Source organism: Metopolophium dirhodum, chromosome 1 (assembly GCF_019925205.1).
Source record: "Metopolophium dirhodum isolate CAU chromosome 1, ASM1992520v1, whole genome shotgun sequence".
Classification (NCBI taxonomy): Eukaryota; Metazoa; Arthropoda; class Insecta; order Hemiptera; family Aphididae; genus Metopolophium; species Metopolophium dirhodum.
The window spans coordinates 57,106,670-57,119,101 of record NC_083560.1 but is presented as its reverse complement, the minus strand read 5'-3'; the positions used below and the strand labels follow the sequence as shown (position 1 = coordinate 57,119,101).

At 34.1% G+C, this 12,432-nt stretch overlaps 4 protein-coding genes across 4 annotated transcripts; 1 reads left to right on the top strand and 3 right to left on the bottom strand.

Moving 5' to 3' along the window:
• Positions 1-133: 133 nt before the first annotated feature.
• On the top strand, positions 134-2,388 carry LOC132936059 (uncharacterized). Its single transcript, XM_061002727.1, has 4 exons — positions 134-702; positions 760-987; positions 1,063-1,638; positions 1,707-2,388. Exons 1-4 carry the CDS (start codon positions 533-535, stop codon positions 2,332-2,334), a joined length of 1,602 nt encoding a protein of 533 aa, XP_060858710.1. The 5' UTR covers positions 134-532; the 3' UTR covers positions 2,335-2,388.
• LOC132936064 (cysteine-rich PDZ-binding protein) lies at positions 2,324-3,048 on the bottom strand. The gene has a single exon (XM_061002734.1). The coding sequence runs from the start codon at positions 2,957-2,959 to the stop codon at positions 2,606-2,608; it is 354 nt and encodes a 117-aa protein (XP_060858717.1). The 5' UTR covers positions 2,960-3,048; the 3' UTR covers positions 2,324-2,605.
• Positions 3,049-3,133: 85 nt separating this feature from the next.
• LOC132936062 (Na(+)/H(+) exchange regulatory cofactor NHE-RF1) lies at positions 3,134-8,993 on the bottom strand. Its single transcript, XM_061002729.1, is given in 3 exon segments — positions 3,134-4,245; positions 8,104-8,145; positions 8,147-8,993. Coding segments are annotated over 3 exon segments (762 nt in total). The 5' UTR covers positions 8,669-8,993; the 3' UTR covers positions 3,134-4,047.
• Positions 8,994-9,280: 287 nt separating this feature from the next.
• On the bottom strand, positions 9,281-12,172 carry LOC132936061 (ATP synthase mitochondrial F1 complex assembly factor 1). Its single transcript, XM_061002728.1, has 5 exons — positions 11,768-12,172; positions 11,512-11,701; positions 11,274-11,438; positions 11,085-11,207; positions 9,281-9,710 (listed from the first exon to the last, which is right to left on the bottom strand). The coding sequence occupies exons 1-5, from the start codon at positions 12,019-12,021 to the stop codon at positions 9,408-9,410; spliced, it is 1,035 nt and encodes a 344-aa protein (XP_060858711.1). The 5' UTR covers positions 12,022-12,172; the 3' UTR covers positions 9,281-9,407.
• Between the last annotated feature and the right edge of the window lie 260 nt (positions 12,173-12,432).

Here is a 12,432-nt window from a genome sequence, read left to right as displayed (position 1 = left end):
CTGGTAACCGATATTATTTTATGTTTGAATATTGTATTATTTTTATGTTGTCCGCTAAACGTTAATATTAATTATATTACTTAGTTTACCGATTCAGTTTCGTTTGGACACCAATCGAGACATAGATGGCGCGACAAATATGGTGTACACCATAACAACTAAAACGTCTTGGAATATTATATCCATGCCCCATAGCGTCCACACTGGACCACAACGAGTTACAAAACTACGAAAGTGATATCGCGCGCGCGGAGTGTTACGAGTGATATCGGTGGAATACGTACTACGCAGTCGGTTTTTCAAATTTGCATTTTGTTCAGACGTTTTTCGTTTTTTTCACACCTTGGATGACTATGTACATCACCAATGTCTATTGAATTTACTTTGTCCATTACTATAAGCAACTTCTGCATGTGCTCGATAATGGTTCGTTTTTCTATGCGGGATATGTTCTAGCGGCCTTTCCCCATTATGCGTTCGGCGTACCTTACCTACCTTACTAGTTAGTTGAGTATTTAAAGGTATAGCCATCATGGACGCTACCATTGATTCGAATTTCCACGAATCAAAGAGAAAATGTATTACCAAATCCGAGTACAATGCAATGGTTGACTGGATAGACTTGTCAATCAAAAATAACCATGATTTTATTCTAAACCGGTATGGTGTGTTGACTTCAATCGCACTCATCAGATATCCCTAGTAAGTTATATGCTGTTATAATGACTTTATTTTACTAATTGTACTATTATCGTTTAGCTTACATAAAAATACTGTTATAAGTATTGTCGACGGTCGAGTTCAACAATATGTTCGTCAACGACATCATAAGGTCTTTTCCAGCACTTCCAATGCTAATTCCCCTTCACATTCTTCAGCCACATCTCGGACTACAGCCACAACAAAATCTAAGCTATATATGAATTATCGTCAACAAGAACGCATTAATAAACATTTAATCGGTTCTTCAAAAACAATGAATGAGAGGTATGCATTTTTTTTATCCAATTTAGTAAGTCTAATTTACTATGTTTTGTATACTAATGATATATGTATCTATAGGTACAAGGAATTAGTAGCTAATGGTACTGTGTTATCTCCAATGATCACATTGGCTGATAAATTGCGTATGCCTGCTATGTTGGTCGCAAAATTTGTACTTACCGATCAAATAAAAGAAGAAAAATTGAAAGAGAAACTTGATCAGCAGCATTCTATCAATGACGATAGTTTAAATAGTAGCATATTAAATGATACAAGTGTTGGATCAACTGCTAGTAACTTACAAAATGATAGTGATATGGAGTTGAAACAAGATTTAAGTGCCAATGACTCGACAGCTAAAGAATTGGATACTTCGAATAGTATTGATGAACAGTTATCTAAACAGTTAAACTGGCTCACCTGTAAACTACGCTCAATGCATAAATCTGAATTAACCTTAAATCAATCTGATAATAGTTTGAATAATAGTAATTCATACTGTATTCCGACAACTGATAAAAGTTTGAATTTAACACCACATCAATTGGCTATGTCTACTTGGTTGATACGTAAAGATCCACAGTTAGCTTACGAAGTATTTAAATCTTCTGTTGTAGATGGGCATTATGGATCATGTGTGGAATTTATCAAAAGGTATAATTTATTAAGTTATTTTGATATTAATTTATTTTATTATTCTTAATATATAAATTGTTTTACAGTTGCAATGGCAAACGCTTTGAACAAATTTTGAAGCAAAATATGACAGGCTTGACCAAGTCCCAGACAAACCGACCAGAGAGAAATTATACAACTGAAAAAGAGTGCAGGCTTCGTGGTTTAGATATGACACCTGATGTGGTCCTTAACGAACCTATTGCCATTTTATTGTCTGATGTTCACAATATGAAATACAGTCAAGAATATACAGCGACAAATTATGTTGGAGGAAGTGAAAATGAAATTCGAGTGTTAAATTGGATAGAGTCGAAAGCAATGTTTGGTGGCCCTGATCAATTACGTAAATCTACTCAAGGCCAATTGTTTCCTTACTGGAATCGTTATGGGCCGGGAGCTGTAATATATTGGTTTGGGCATATTTTGGAAGATAACGACAAAGTTTGTGGTGTCCATGCTGGTGTTTCAATAAACAAAAATCCTATCGACAACATTTCTGCGAGCGTTACTTCACCATCTAAAAATGATTCAACAGAAATATCTGCTTTCAATTTTTGGTCAAAATATTGTCTATTAATGGACGGATTTCCTGCCACCAATAAAATTGTAATGCACAACCGCCTAAATGGTTTAAAAAAAAAAAACTCAACTACAGTTTCAATGACAGTTTAAAATATTGTTTATAAAGTAATTAAATTATTTAATAATAAAATTAAAGTTACATCATTTTACAATATTTTTAATTTAAAGTGCATACATAACATTTGAATGGCCTGTTAAAATAAGAATACATAATTTACAATTACTATTGATTGTAAAATATAAAAATTATAATCAATAATATTACATTTATGGTAAAATGATTTTATATCTATAACAGTAATATTGTTTCAGTTACAGTTATGATGTATTTAATAGTATCATGTGACTTTTTAAATTGATTTCAAGTAGCAGATTGCTTATAAGATTTAATGTTTAAAATGCGAACGCCACACATGGCGCATATACCTTTCTTGTATGCACAACTCTGACAATAATGTCTTCCTGGTTCATGTACCTTCTGTTTGCATATTCTGCATGCACCAAATGAATACATAACAGAAGATGATCCGGTCTTGAGTGAAGATTTCGATGATACTTTTGAGCCGGATAGTGTCTTGATTTTTCCTATAGTCTGTAGATGTTTGTTGTCCTGTTTACTTACTGAATTGGTATCGATGGCATTACGACATCCCTGTTTCCAGGGATCGGGAGTAGCCGTTATACCCAATTTTTTCTCACATTTCTCGCAAACCATTTTAAAACAAAGAAAAGTTTTCGTCCGGCGTTTTAGTGTTTGTGTTTACAAAAACATAATAGCAAAAATGTAAACGGAAAATAATAAATATGATAACTCCAATAGTTGATAAGGACATATCAAATGATAAGGAAGCAGACAGTGGTACCGTGGAGGTAAACAATTTATTCCATGTTCGAGAAATTATATTTATATTTAAAATATGTTTTACAATATATAAACACATAATAATATTATATTGAATACGTACAAGTATTTTTTTGGAGCAATATGGTTTTTAATTATTATAAATGTATAATTAAGTACTACATAAATCATAATATAATGTTATAATAATTAATGACAATAATAATATGTCGTGTAGAATAATAGTTTATTATATGCGTATGACGTACCTAGTACCTACGTTATTAAATTACGTAGATTATTATCTTCTATAGGCCAGCACGACTATCTTATTATATCTTCGTCGCGAGCTTATTTACTTACTATGATATAATAATATATACTAACCACTAAATTAAGAATAAAGTATAAAGTATTTTGTATGTTATGACACACGGTTATTGTGTATACATAATATTATATGTGTGTGTGTGTGTGTGTGTGTATCATACGTTTTCTTCTTATTTAAGAAATCGAACATCAGAAAACGATGGTCACGCTCATGCACACACATAATAATATATAATATAAAAATACGAAATACGTTTGATATTTAATTTAAATTGCGTAACACGACGGACTGCACCAAATTATAAATGAGAAAAAAAATTAAAAAAAATATACAACGGCATCACGGCGATATAATCGTATGCGCGACTATTATTAAGGATATGAGTTTATGACGTATATGTACCCTGTATAACCTTATAGACATTCGGACGGATGACGATAAATACTAAACGCTAAGGTATACAATTTTTTTTTTTAAATACTTAATTAATAAACTTACAATATGATAATAATATATATTATTTTGTAGGTATTAATATTATCCTATTCACTAATTTAGGGCGCGTGTATTTAAAAATGCTTGTGTGTGTATGCGGCTGTGTGTATAAAGATCCAGTACAATATTTTCATTTTCACAACTTGTCGACAATCTCGTACTTTTTACGGAAATCTAACGATCCGTCTCCAGCACCGCCGGGGCGTCGAGAGTCTTGCTTCTTGCGTTCGGCCAACCGCCGGCGCAGCTCGGCAGCCGTCATGTTCAGATTTAACGTCGTAGTGGTGGAAGTCGTAGAGTTGGTGGGCTTTGCAGTCTCGTCGCTGTCGTTCGGCTGAAAAATGGTATAAAACACAGGACCACGTTTAATACAAATTTAAAAACATGGTTTAAATATTTAACATTTATAACAATTACAACTGACAAATATGCTATTACAATCTTTGCGGGGTTAACCTTTACCTTATAACAACCGTATGAGTATATCTGTCGAAAAGTTGCCCCCCCCCCCCCCCGACGAGTAATTACCAATCATCAAAACTCGACAGTTACGGCGTAGGAGTGATTTCATTATTTTTCTTGCGGGGAAAAATCACAAGAGATTTTGAAGTTAAATACAATATAATTATTACTCAAGCTTATCTCGAAGGGGGAACCTTAGGGGGTGCAGAGGTTATTACTCCAAGCACCCATCCAAAACAAATAAATTACCAAACAAGGAACAATAAGAAAATGTGCTAGCTAAAATCAAAAAAAAATTATAGCTGATAGATACCACGAGTTAATATCTTATTATTATTATTATTATTATATTAAGAGGATGTCAGCGTACTATAAGTATGTGTCTATCTATGTGCACCAGAGTGTAAGTTTAAATACTAGAGTTAGGATAATTGGCCTATTTTAAAACTCAATGTGAAGAACAGTATGTGAATTTATTTGTTGGCTCTTTTACAATATTACAATTTTTTTGTGATAGTGATATATTAATCATTATTAAATTTTAATATTTTACATAAGTATACTCATAACTTACATACAAAATTCCGTATAAAAGCCAAAGTACAAACACAGATAATGTTCTTATCTTTGAGTTTAATAATGGGTAATTCACTCTAATATTAGCATTATGATAATTGTCAATTGATAGGTTTGGTTCTGCTAAACGCAAATTCCCCATGTTGCGAGTGATTCAGAGAGAAAAAAACAAATAGTGCGATGACGGCTGACATTCAATCTAATACATTTTTAATGACGAATCTAAATGGTTAACAAATAACTACAATTAGCAGCAGCTGTGGTTGCAGTTGGCTAGGTTTTAGTGATTTAGAAAAATAGGATTCTTGAAATGTAAAAAAATGCATGTAATCATACCAAAATAATAATATTTTAAAAATCATCGTGTGATAATGTTAACGATTTTATTTGTTGTAAAATCTTAGTGAGGGGCGGGGGGCTAAGTCTCAAATTGCCCTTTTGAGTTACAGATAAAATGTCTATACGTAATTAATATAGCAGGCAGGGGTGGGCTGGGACTATAAATCGACCACGAAAAACAGGGAAAACCTTGTTATTAATATCGGTCTCAGTATTTGAAATTACAATAATTGGCCAAAGCGTCGATTTCCACATCGTCATCCTTGGCCTGCAACCACCCCTGCTTGCGGGCACCTTTTCTTCTAGCAGGTGTAGGCGGAGATTTGATTGAACTTTAAGGGGGGGGGTCTAAAATTGTTTTATGCAAGATAAAAGCAACAAGGGTTTTTACGAGGGTTTTTATTAAAACAAGGCCAAGGGGCATCAGTGCTTCATTGCTGCGTCCCCACCCACCCCACACAGTACCAACAATAAAAGTGCAACCTTCTATTCATTAATAACATGCACACTTTTATGTGAAATTGTATCATGTAATAATTGTAATATATTTATATTATGCACATATAGGTAGTAGAGAGTATTACGTATGCTATATAATATATTTATTTTAATGCAATATACCTGTTTTTGTTAGAGAAATTATTAATAAAGCTATCAATTTTTATATCTTTTTCACAGTATTGACTAATGACTATTGATGCATTATTACAAATCAATTTAAAATTTCAGTATGTCTGATACATTTATTTGACATTATTGTACAATACTTGGCAAAAAAGATAACAATTTTATAAACAAAATCATAGTAAAAAAATTTGATGAATGAAATAACTATTATACTCTATAATAATATTATCTCTGTAATATTCTTTACGATTTAAATATATTTTACAAAAATTATATACATTCTATAATTATATATGATATCATAGAATATCGAAATAATAATTTATAGCAACTGACCATGTGACCACATAATATTATTACTGTGCGTGTTTGGGTATCGTAAATAACGCACGATCTTACTGTGGGTTTTTATTCTGAAATCGACACTTCCGTAAATTGAAAATGTAAGTATCAAATTAATGAGTACTGTTGCAATTGACTGTCACACGGTGGGAATTTTCGGAAAACAATTTTTGTTTAGGCAAGTATTTCGTATTTCACGCGTGTTTTCAACGAAGTAAAACAGCAATTTTTTTTGTTCGTAAAGAAAATAATTAGTACCTGCCTATTAGTTATTATTATTAAAATACATATACGGCATACCTAACGGCTAATTGACTTTTAATATTTAATAATTTGTTTAATGGCTATATAGGCACGTAATGATTTTTAATTACACTTTTGTTTAATCGCACCTATTGGTAAGTAAAATATGATGTTTCAAGTCGATTGTAATGGACGACATCTTTCTAGCAGTCCCTTGATATCCATTTAACTCGATGTTAACTATATACCTAATAATAAGTTATAAATAGGTACGTATATAAGTATAATATTACAAATTGCTATTTAACACTATGGTTGGTATGAGGAAAAATATGAAATTAAAAACCTTAAGATATTTAAAATATAATTTTACTTTCCGTTTGTGTTGCGTTTAAAAATATGATAATTACGAAATCCAATTTGTGTAATTGCCAATACTTATTTACATATTATTAGGTATTTATGTTATACCTACCTAACTACTTATTAACATTATTTTTTAACATATTACCAAAAAAATACATAAATTATATTTTAAAAACACAATAATCCAAGAAAAAACAAAAAGTGAAACCACCAAAACGAATTCATAACAAAAATACATGGCCGTTCTGTACGATAAACATTTAGGACAAATAAAATGCCCTAGCGTCTAAAAGCTCATTATTTTATAAAGTTGTCTGTACGGTGACATTTAAGTATATTAGTACTTTTAAACTCATCTTATCTATCTTACACTAAATCGGTGGTTCCTAGGTTGAGCTAGGAAGGTACACAAATTAATCTATCATCAAACCAGCTATGGCCCATGGGTTAGCGTGCAGTGTCTTTAAGTAGAGTTAACATAATAACGTACATAGGTACCCTAATCAAACTTTATTAAAGTGACAAGTCCAGTCGACTATGACCAACTGGCACCAAAAGCGGAATGTTGCCAGCGGCCGTTTAAAAGTATTGTGATTTACGAGTACCCCCCTCGTATGTATATTTATTTTACACGCCTGACCTTTGAAAACGTTTTTCGTCAGAAATTATTTTTATCAGTTTATTACACTGCTAGAAAATATCGCTGTGCCTACAACAGGTACGTTTCGCATAATGTAATCGAATTATCGCTGGCTAGGTGTGTATAATATTTTTAGGTAGGTGCCTGTGCGCGTCGAGTTACTCTAACATCACGAGCGGATGAAACGTACCTACGTGTAGGTATAATATTATAATGATATTGTACAGGAACAGTGGAGTGGGGGCGTCCTCGACCGCGTTTTTCACGCGTCATACGGCGATGCCGCCAGAGTCCTTGGCTACAACCGCCGTCTGCCACCCACGCCCAACCGTTGGCCACAGCGATATTATAATATTTTATATTATTAGTGTAGGTAGGTATACTTGGTATATTATATTATTGTATAATAAACATTCCCATGGCGAAAACGACTCCGCTACACTCCCAAGATCTCCAACCGTCGTCGTTCGAACCACCGTATGCGCGGGGTATAGAGCGACGACCAGAACGACAGTATTATTATATTATAAAGTACAGAAAATGAACGGGATAAAAATATAATGATAATATTAGTAACGCGACGGGAAACAAACTCGCCTGTTGCTTAGCTCCTGAGTCGTCGGCCACCGCGGCGTTTTTTCGGGCTCGGGGCATTCTGCGGCTGCAGCGCAAGGCATTCGGGCGTCGGCTCCTCAGGTGTGCGCAACACCAGTATCTGCAGCCCCATGTCGGCGTGCACTCTGATGCCCTTCTCCCTGTAGTACGTGTCTGCCCGGCGGTCGACCACCAGCAGCGAACAGCGGCTGACTGATTCATTGTCGTCCTCAGCGCCGTCCCCGGCCGAGCCCTTCTTGATGCGGGCGACCACCTTGGAGTGCGTCTCGCCGTCAATGTCCACTCCATCCACCTGCACGATCCTATCGCCCTCCCGGAGACCGGCGCTCTCGGCCGGGCTGCCCCGGTCCACCTTGCCGACGAACTGTCCGCCGGAGAATGGCAGACCGCCGTTGGGCGACGACGCGGATGTTTTTGACTTTTCGGCGTGCAGGTTGAATCCGTACCCGTCAAAGTGGTCGGGCCAGGTGCGCAACACGCACAGCCGAACGGTTGGCTCGGCCACCTGCTGCGGCTCCTGTTCGTTGTTGGCGTCGTGGGACGACATGTTTTGTGCGGCAGACGCGGGTCGATGTGGGTGGTGGCGTGCGCCAATCGTGTGTCGCGGGGTAGCCCGGTGTCTGACCGCGTTGTCTGCGCTGGTGGTGGTCAGTTACCTTGAGAAAATCTTCTTTAAGTCCCGTGTCGGTTTTGTCGTGGTGGGCACAAGCTGCGGTGCGAGTGGTGCGACTGCTCGACGCGAGAAAGACGTCCGGCGACGAAGAAAACACCTGTTGGCGATAACTGCTAGTCGAGAACTGTTAGCAGGACCAGGACGCAGTAACGGGCGCTATACACGGCACAATACTATACGGCTAATGTACCAGATGTGTGTGACAGGTGGCGGCCACGGTTACGGATAATATTATGCGTTACATGCTCACATTCGTTGCTAACATCCACACAGTGACGTTATCACTTATCATTCTATTGCCAAACACCATTAAATTAAAATATAAAATATTGTAAAATGTCATATTTTTAATTTTATAGTATTAAATATTAATTGCTTGTGCTTGTTGAGAACAATGCGAAGCGCATATTATTAGGACAATAGTATAGTACGACGATAAATTACCTACAATAGGTATGTCGGAATAATATTTAAATAAAAGCATCATTATTATTGCTAAGTAGTATTTATTTTAAACACATACATCGGTTGTATACTCAAGAAAAAATAAAAAAAAAAAAGATCAGAGTTCTATGTTCGAGCTGCACTCGACATGCTTTAACTATCTATATTATTAAATGCTCAACGTTTCTACTAGAGCAATTACATCAGAGTGTTTGAATGTTACATCTCCTTCGTTAAACGATTTTAAAAGTTTTTCTTTCTCTGCAACTCCAGAATCTACTGCGTAAAATATACGCAACTGGTTGACTAGGCAAGCTGCTTCAGCGGCAGATAATAATTTCCCATCGTATGTAGATCTCATTAAAACACACGATTCATCATCAGACCCACTGTATTCAATCGCTTTATCATTGTTGCAAAGGTCTGTATAATATTCAACTGTCATACATTCTGGTGCGTTTTCGTTAAACGTCTAAAACATAATATAAACAAACAATTAGGTACCTAATTAAAAAATCATTATTAAAAGTATTATTACGTTTTATATTGTGCTGCATAAATCTATATATTATATAAAAATGAATAGTTGTGTGAGTGTGTCCTTTATGCATTCCTAAATCATTCCACCAATTGCGATGAAATTTGGTACAGAGATAGATTAGATCTCTGGGAAGAAGATGGGCTGATTTAAAAAGGGTAAATTAGAGGTCTAACCCAGGGAGGTGTTCAAACAGGGATTTTGAGATTTACCTACGATGAAAATTTTTGTTTGTAAATGGTTGCTATTGGTTTTAATATTAATTATTATTATTTAAGCGATAAGCCTGTTAGTGCAGTGGCACTTCTATGAAGTTTAGCACGGAATGTCTCAAATTCGAATTACAGGTTTGGTGGACCAATTTTTTGTATTGTTACTGCATTGTTTTTTCTCATTTTTCTTCTATTTTTACTTTCTTACTTTTCTATCTATACATACACAAAATGTTTTTGTTTCTTTTTATTCATTAGATTTTAGTACCGTTAGATTAGGTTAAGATTTTGTATTAATTAATTGAGTTAATCCAACGTGCAAACCACATGGGATCACGATCTGCGCAGGTAAATCGCCTATCTGATAATATACTGCTCGCATAATCACAAGCAAATCTCATAGACAACGCCGGTCAGGATTATATATATTATTATACACATTAAAATACAATATCATTTACACTTAAAAAGACATTGCTTCCACAGCATGTACACCCAAAAGGAATTGAACAATCACAATTTTTTTTCAGAGCAATGCTGGTTAATTCAGCTAGTATTTATACAAATGTAAGCTATAATATTAATATCTTAATTCCTATTTACTATACTGAAACAATTTAAAAACAATCTTTATAATTTTAACATCAAGACCTTTTACAATGTCATTTAAATTTATCTTGTGCAAAGCTTTAAATAATTTTGAAAAAAACTAAAAACCAAATTAACTATTCTGTTCTGAGAGAACATTACCGGGACCTGACCTAAACTCATCCGAATCCCCACTAAATATAAACGGTTTGTTCATTTGTATCGTTCAACTCATGTTTGGTTTTCGGCAACACTCAATGCTATAATTTATATATATTTATACAACCTAACCGTTACGGCACAAAGTGGAGAAATTGTGCCTAGTCTGCATGCGCAAAACGGCAATGTTCTCTGCTGGCGCAGAGTATAAATAAGAAATGTATACTCAAAAGAAAAGTAATTTAAAATTCATTCAATTTTTAGCCATTATTATTGAAACAAAATATTTAAACTTTAAACAATAAATTATATTGATATTACCCATCACAATGAAATTAAAAATGTTTACCTGATAACTGATCAATGGTGTTAAGTGGACTGTGCAATTGGACATTGAATTTTCTTGATAGTGCTGGAACTGGGCAAATATGAACTCGTAACCACTAGTGTTGCGTGGTAGAGGTAATAAAAACTGAAAATATACGGTTTATTAAAACACCTGTATTTGGGAATATAAGTTATGAAAATACTTGAGTACCATGGGATATTTAATAGATTGATTATAAAATTTTTCAAACTGATTTAGAGGAATAACAGCACTTAAAGTTTCATCACGTGTCCTATGGTACGCCAGCCATATCTCAGATACGTCTCGCCATGATTTGTCACGTAACAATTCTATGTTCATAACTTGTTCTAGAGTCTTTAAATCAACATAAAATGTTGACATTATAGTATTATACGATTAAGAAAATGTGTTTAGAAATTGTATATACTTTTGGTTTGACTAATAGTGTCTGGGATGGTCTTCGTTTTGGTTTTGCTTGTGGTTTAGTTTCAGTACTGTTAATTTTGTCAGAGCTCGTGTCTGTAGTATTTACTACTGCTGCATCAACAGTATCAATAGTCTCTTTTTGTTTTTCACGTAAGCGTCGTAATGCTTCACGGTAGGCACTAGCATTTTTTCTATAAAACAAAAAAATAAGTTATTTTAGTATTATTTTTGTTAATTAGACATATCCTTATTTTTACTTTTTAAGATCTCCCAATTTTTCGGCATAAGCTGTGTAATATGGGTTGTTTTTTAAAGTGTCTTCTCCTTCACTATCCGAAGAAGAGGATTGTTGTCGAAATGAACTAGATCTACTATTGGTTTGGGTCAGTCCATTGTTATTAGCCACCACATTTGAAGCAACCACTTTTAATGTATTACTTGAGGTTGCTAAATGTTGTTGAAACTTTAAAAGACTATTATACAACATATGTCGGTTTAACGCCATCAGCATTTTGGTGACGATTAATAATTAATTAATTTTGTAGTTTGAAACTAATCAAATATTTTACTAAAGAATCAAGAGCAAACAGTTGTATGAACCATGAAAACGACTAAAATATTTTTATGAAAATTAGTCTTGAGTTTTAATGAGTGATAGTATCAAATTGATAACATAATAATAATATAGTGATAATAACTATAGACATCACAGAATAAATTGTGTAGACATATTAAGATCATTAATATCTATGAAAATAACACAAGTTTACATCAGATATATTTTAAAATTAAGATATATCTTAAGAATCTTAATTTGTGGTTTACATCGATACAAGACAGCCAGGACAGGTGGATAATATTAATATATTTATATTCTATAGTCTATACCCTTGATTATATAGTGAACACTGAACAATTGTAA

Coding starts and splice junctions, on each gene's coding strand:
- LOC132936059 (XM_061002727.1), top strand. CDS start 533: ATGGACGCTACCATTGATTCGAATTTCCACGAATCAAAGAGAAAATGT. Junction 703..759: donor GCACTCATCAGATATCCCTA/GTAAGTTATATG, acceptor ATTATCGTTTAG/CTTACATAAAAATACTGTTA. Junction 1,639..1,706: donor TGTGTGGAATTTATCAAAAG/GTATAATTTATT, acceptor ATTGTTTTACAG/TTGCAATGGCAAACGCTTTG.
- LOC132936064 (XM_061002734.1), bottom strand. CDS start 2,959: ATGGTTTGCGAGAAATGTGAGAAAAAATTGGGTATAACGGCTACTCCC.
- LOC132936061 (XM_061002728.1), bottom strand. CDS start 12,021: ATGCTGATGGCGTTAAACCGACATATGTTGTATAATAGTCTTTTAAAG. Junction 11,439..11,511: donor CACTATTAGTCAAACCAAAA/GTATATACAATT, acceptor GTTGATTTAAAG/ACTCTAGAACAAGTTATGAA. Junction 9,711..11,084: donor CACCATTGATCAGTTATCAG/GTAAACATTTTT, acceptor ATTATGTTTTAG/ACGTTTAACGAAAACGCACC.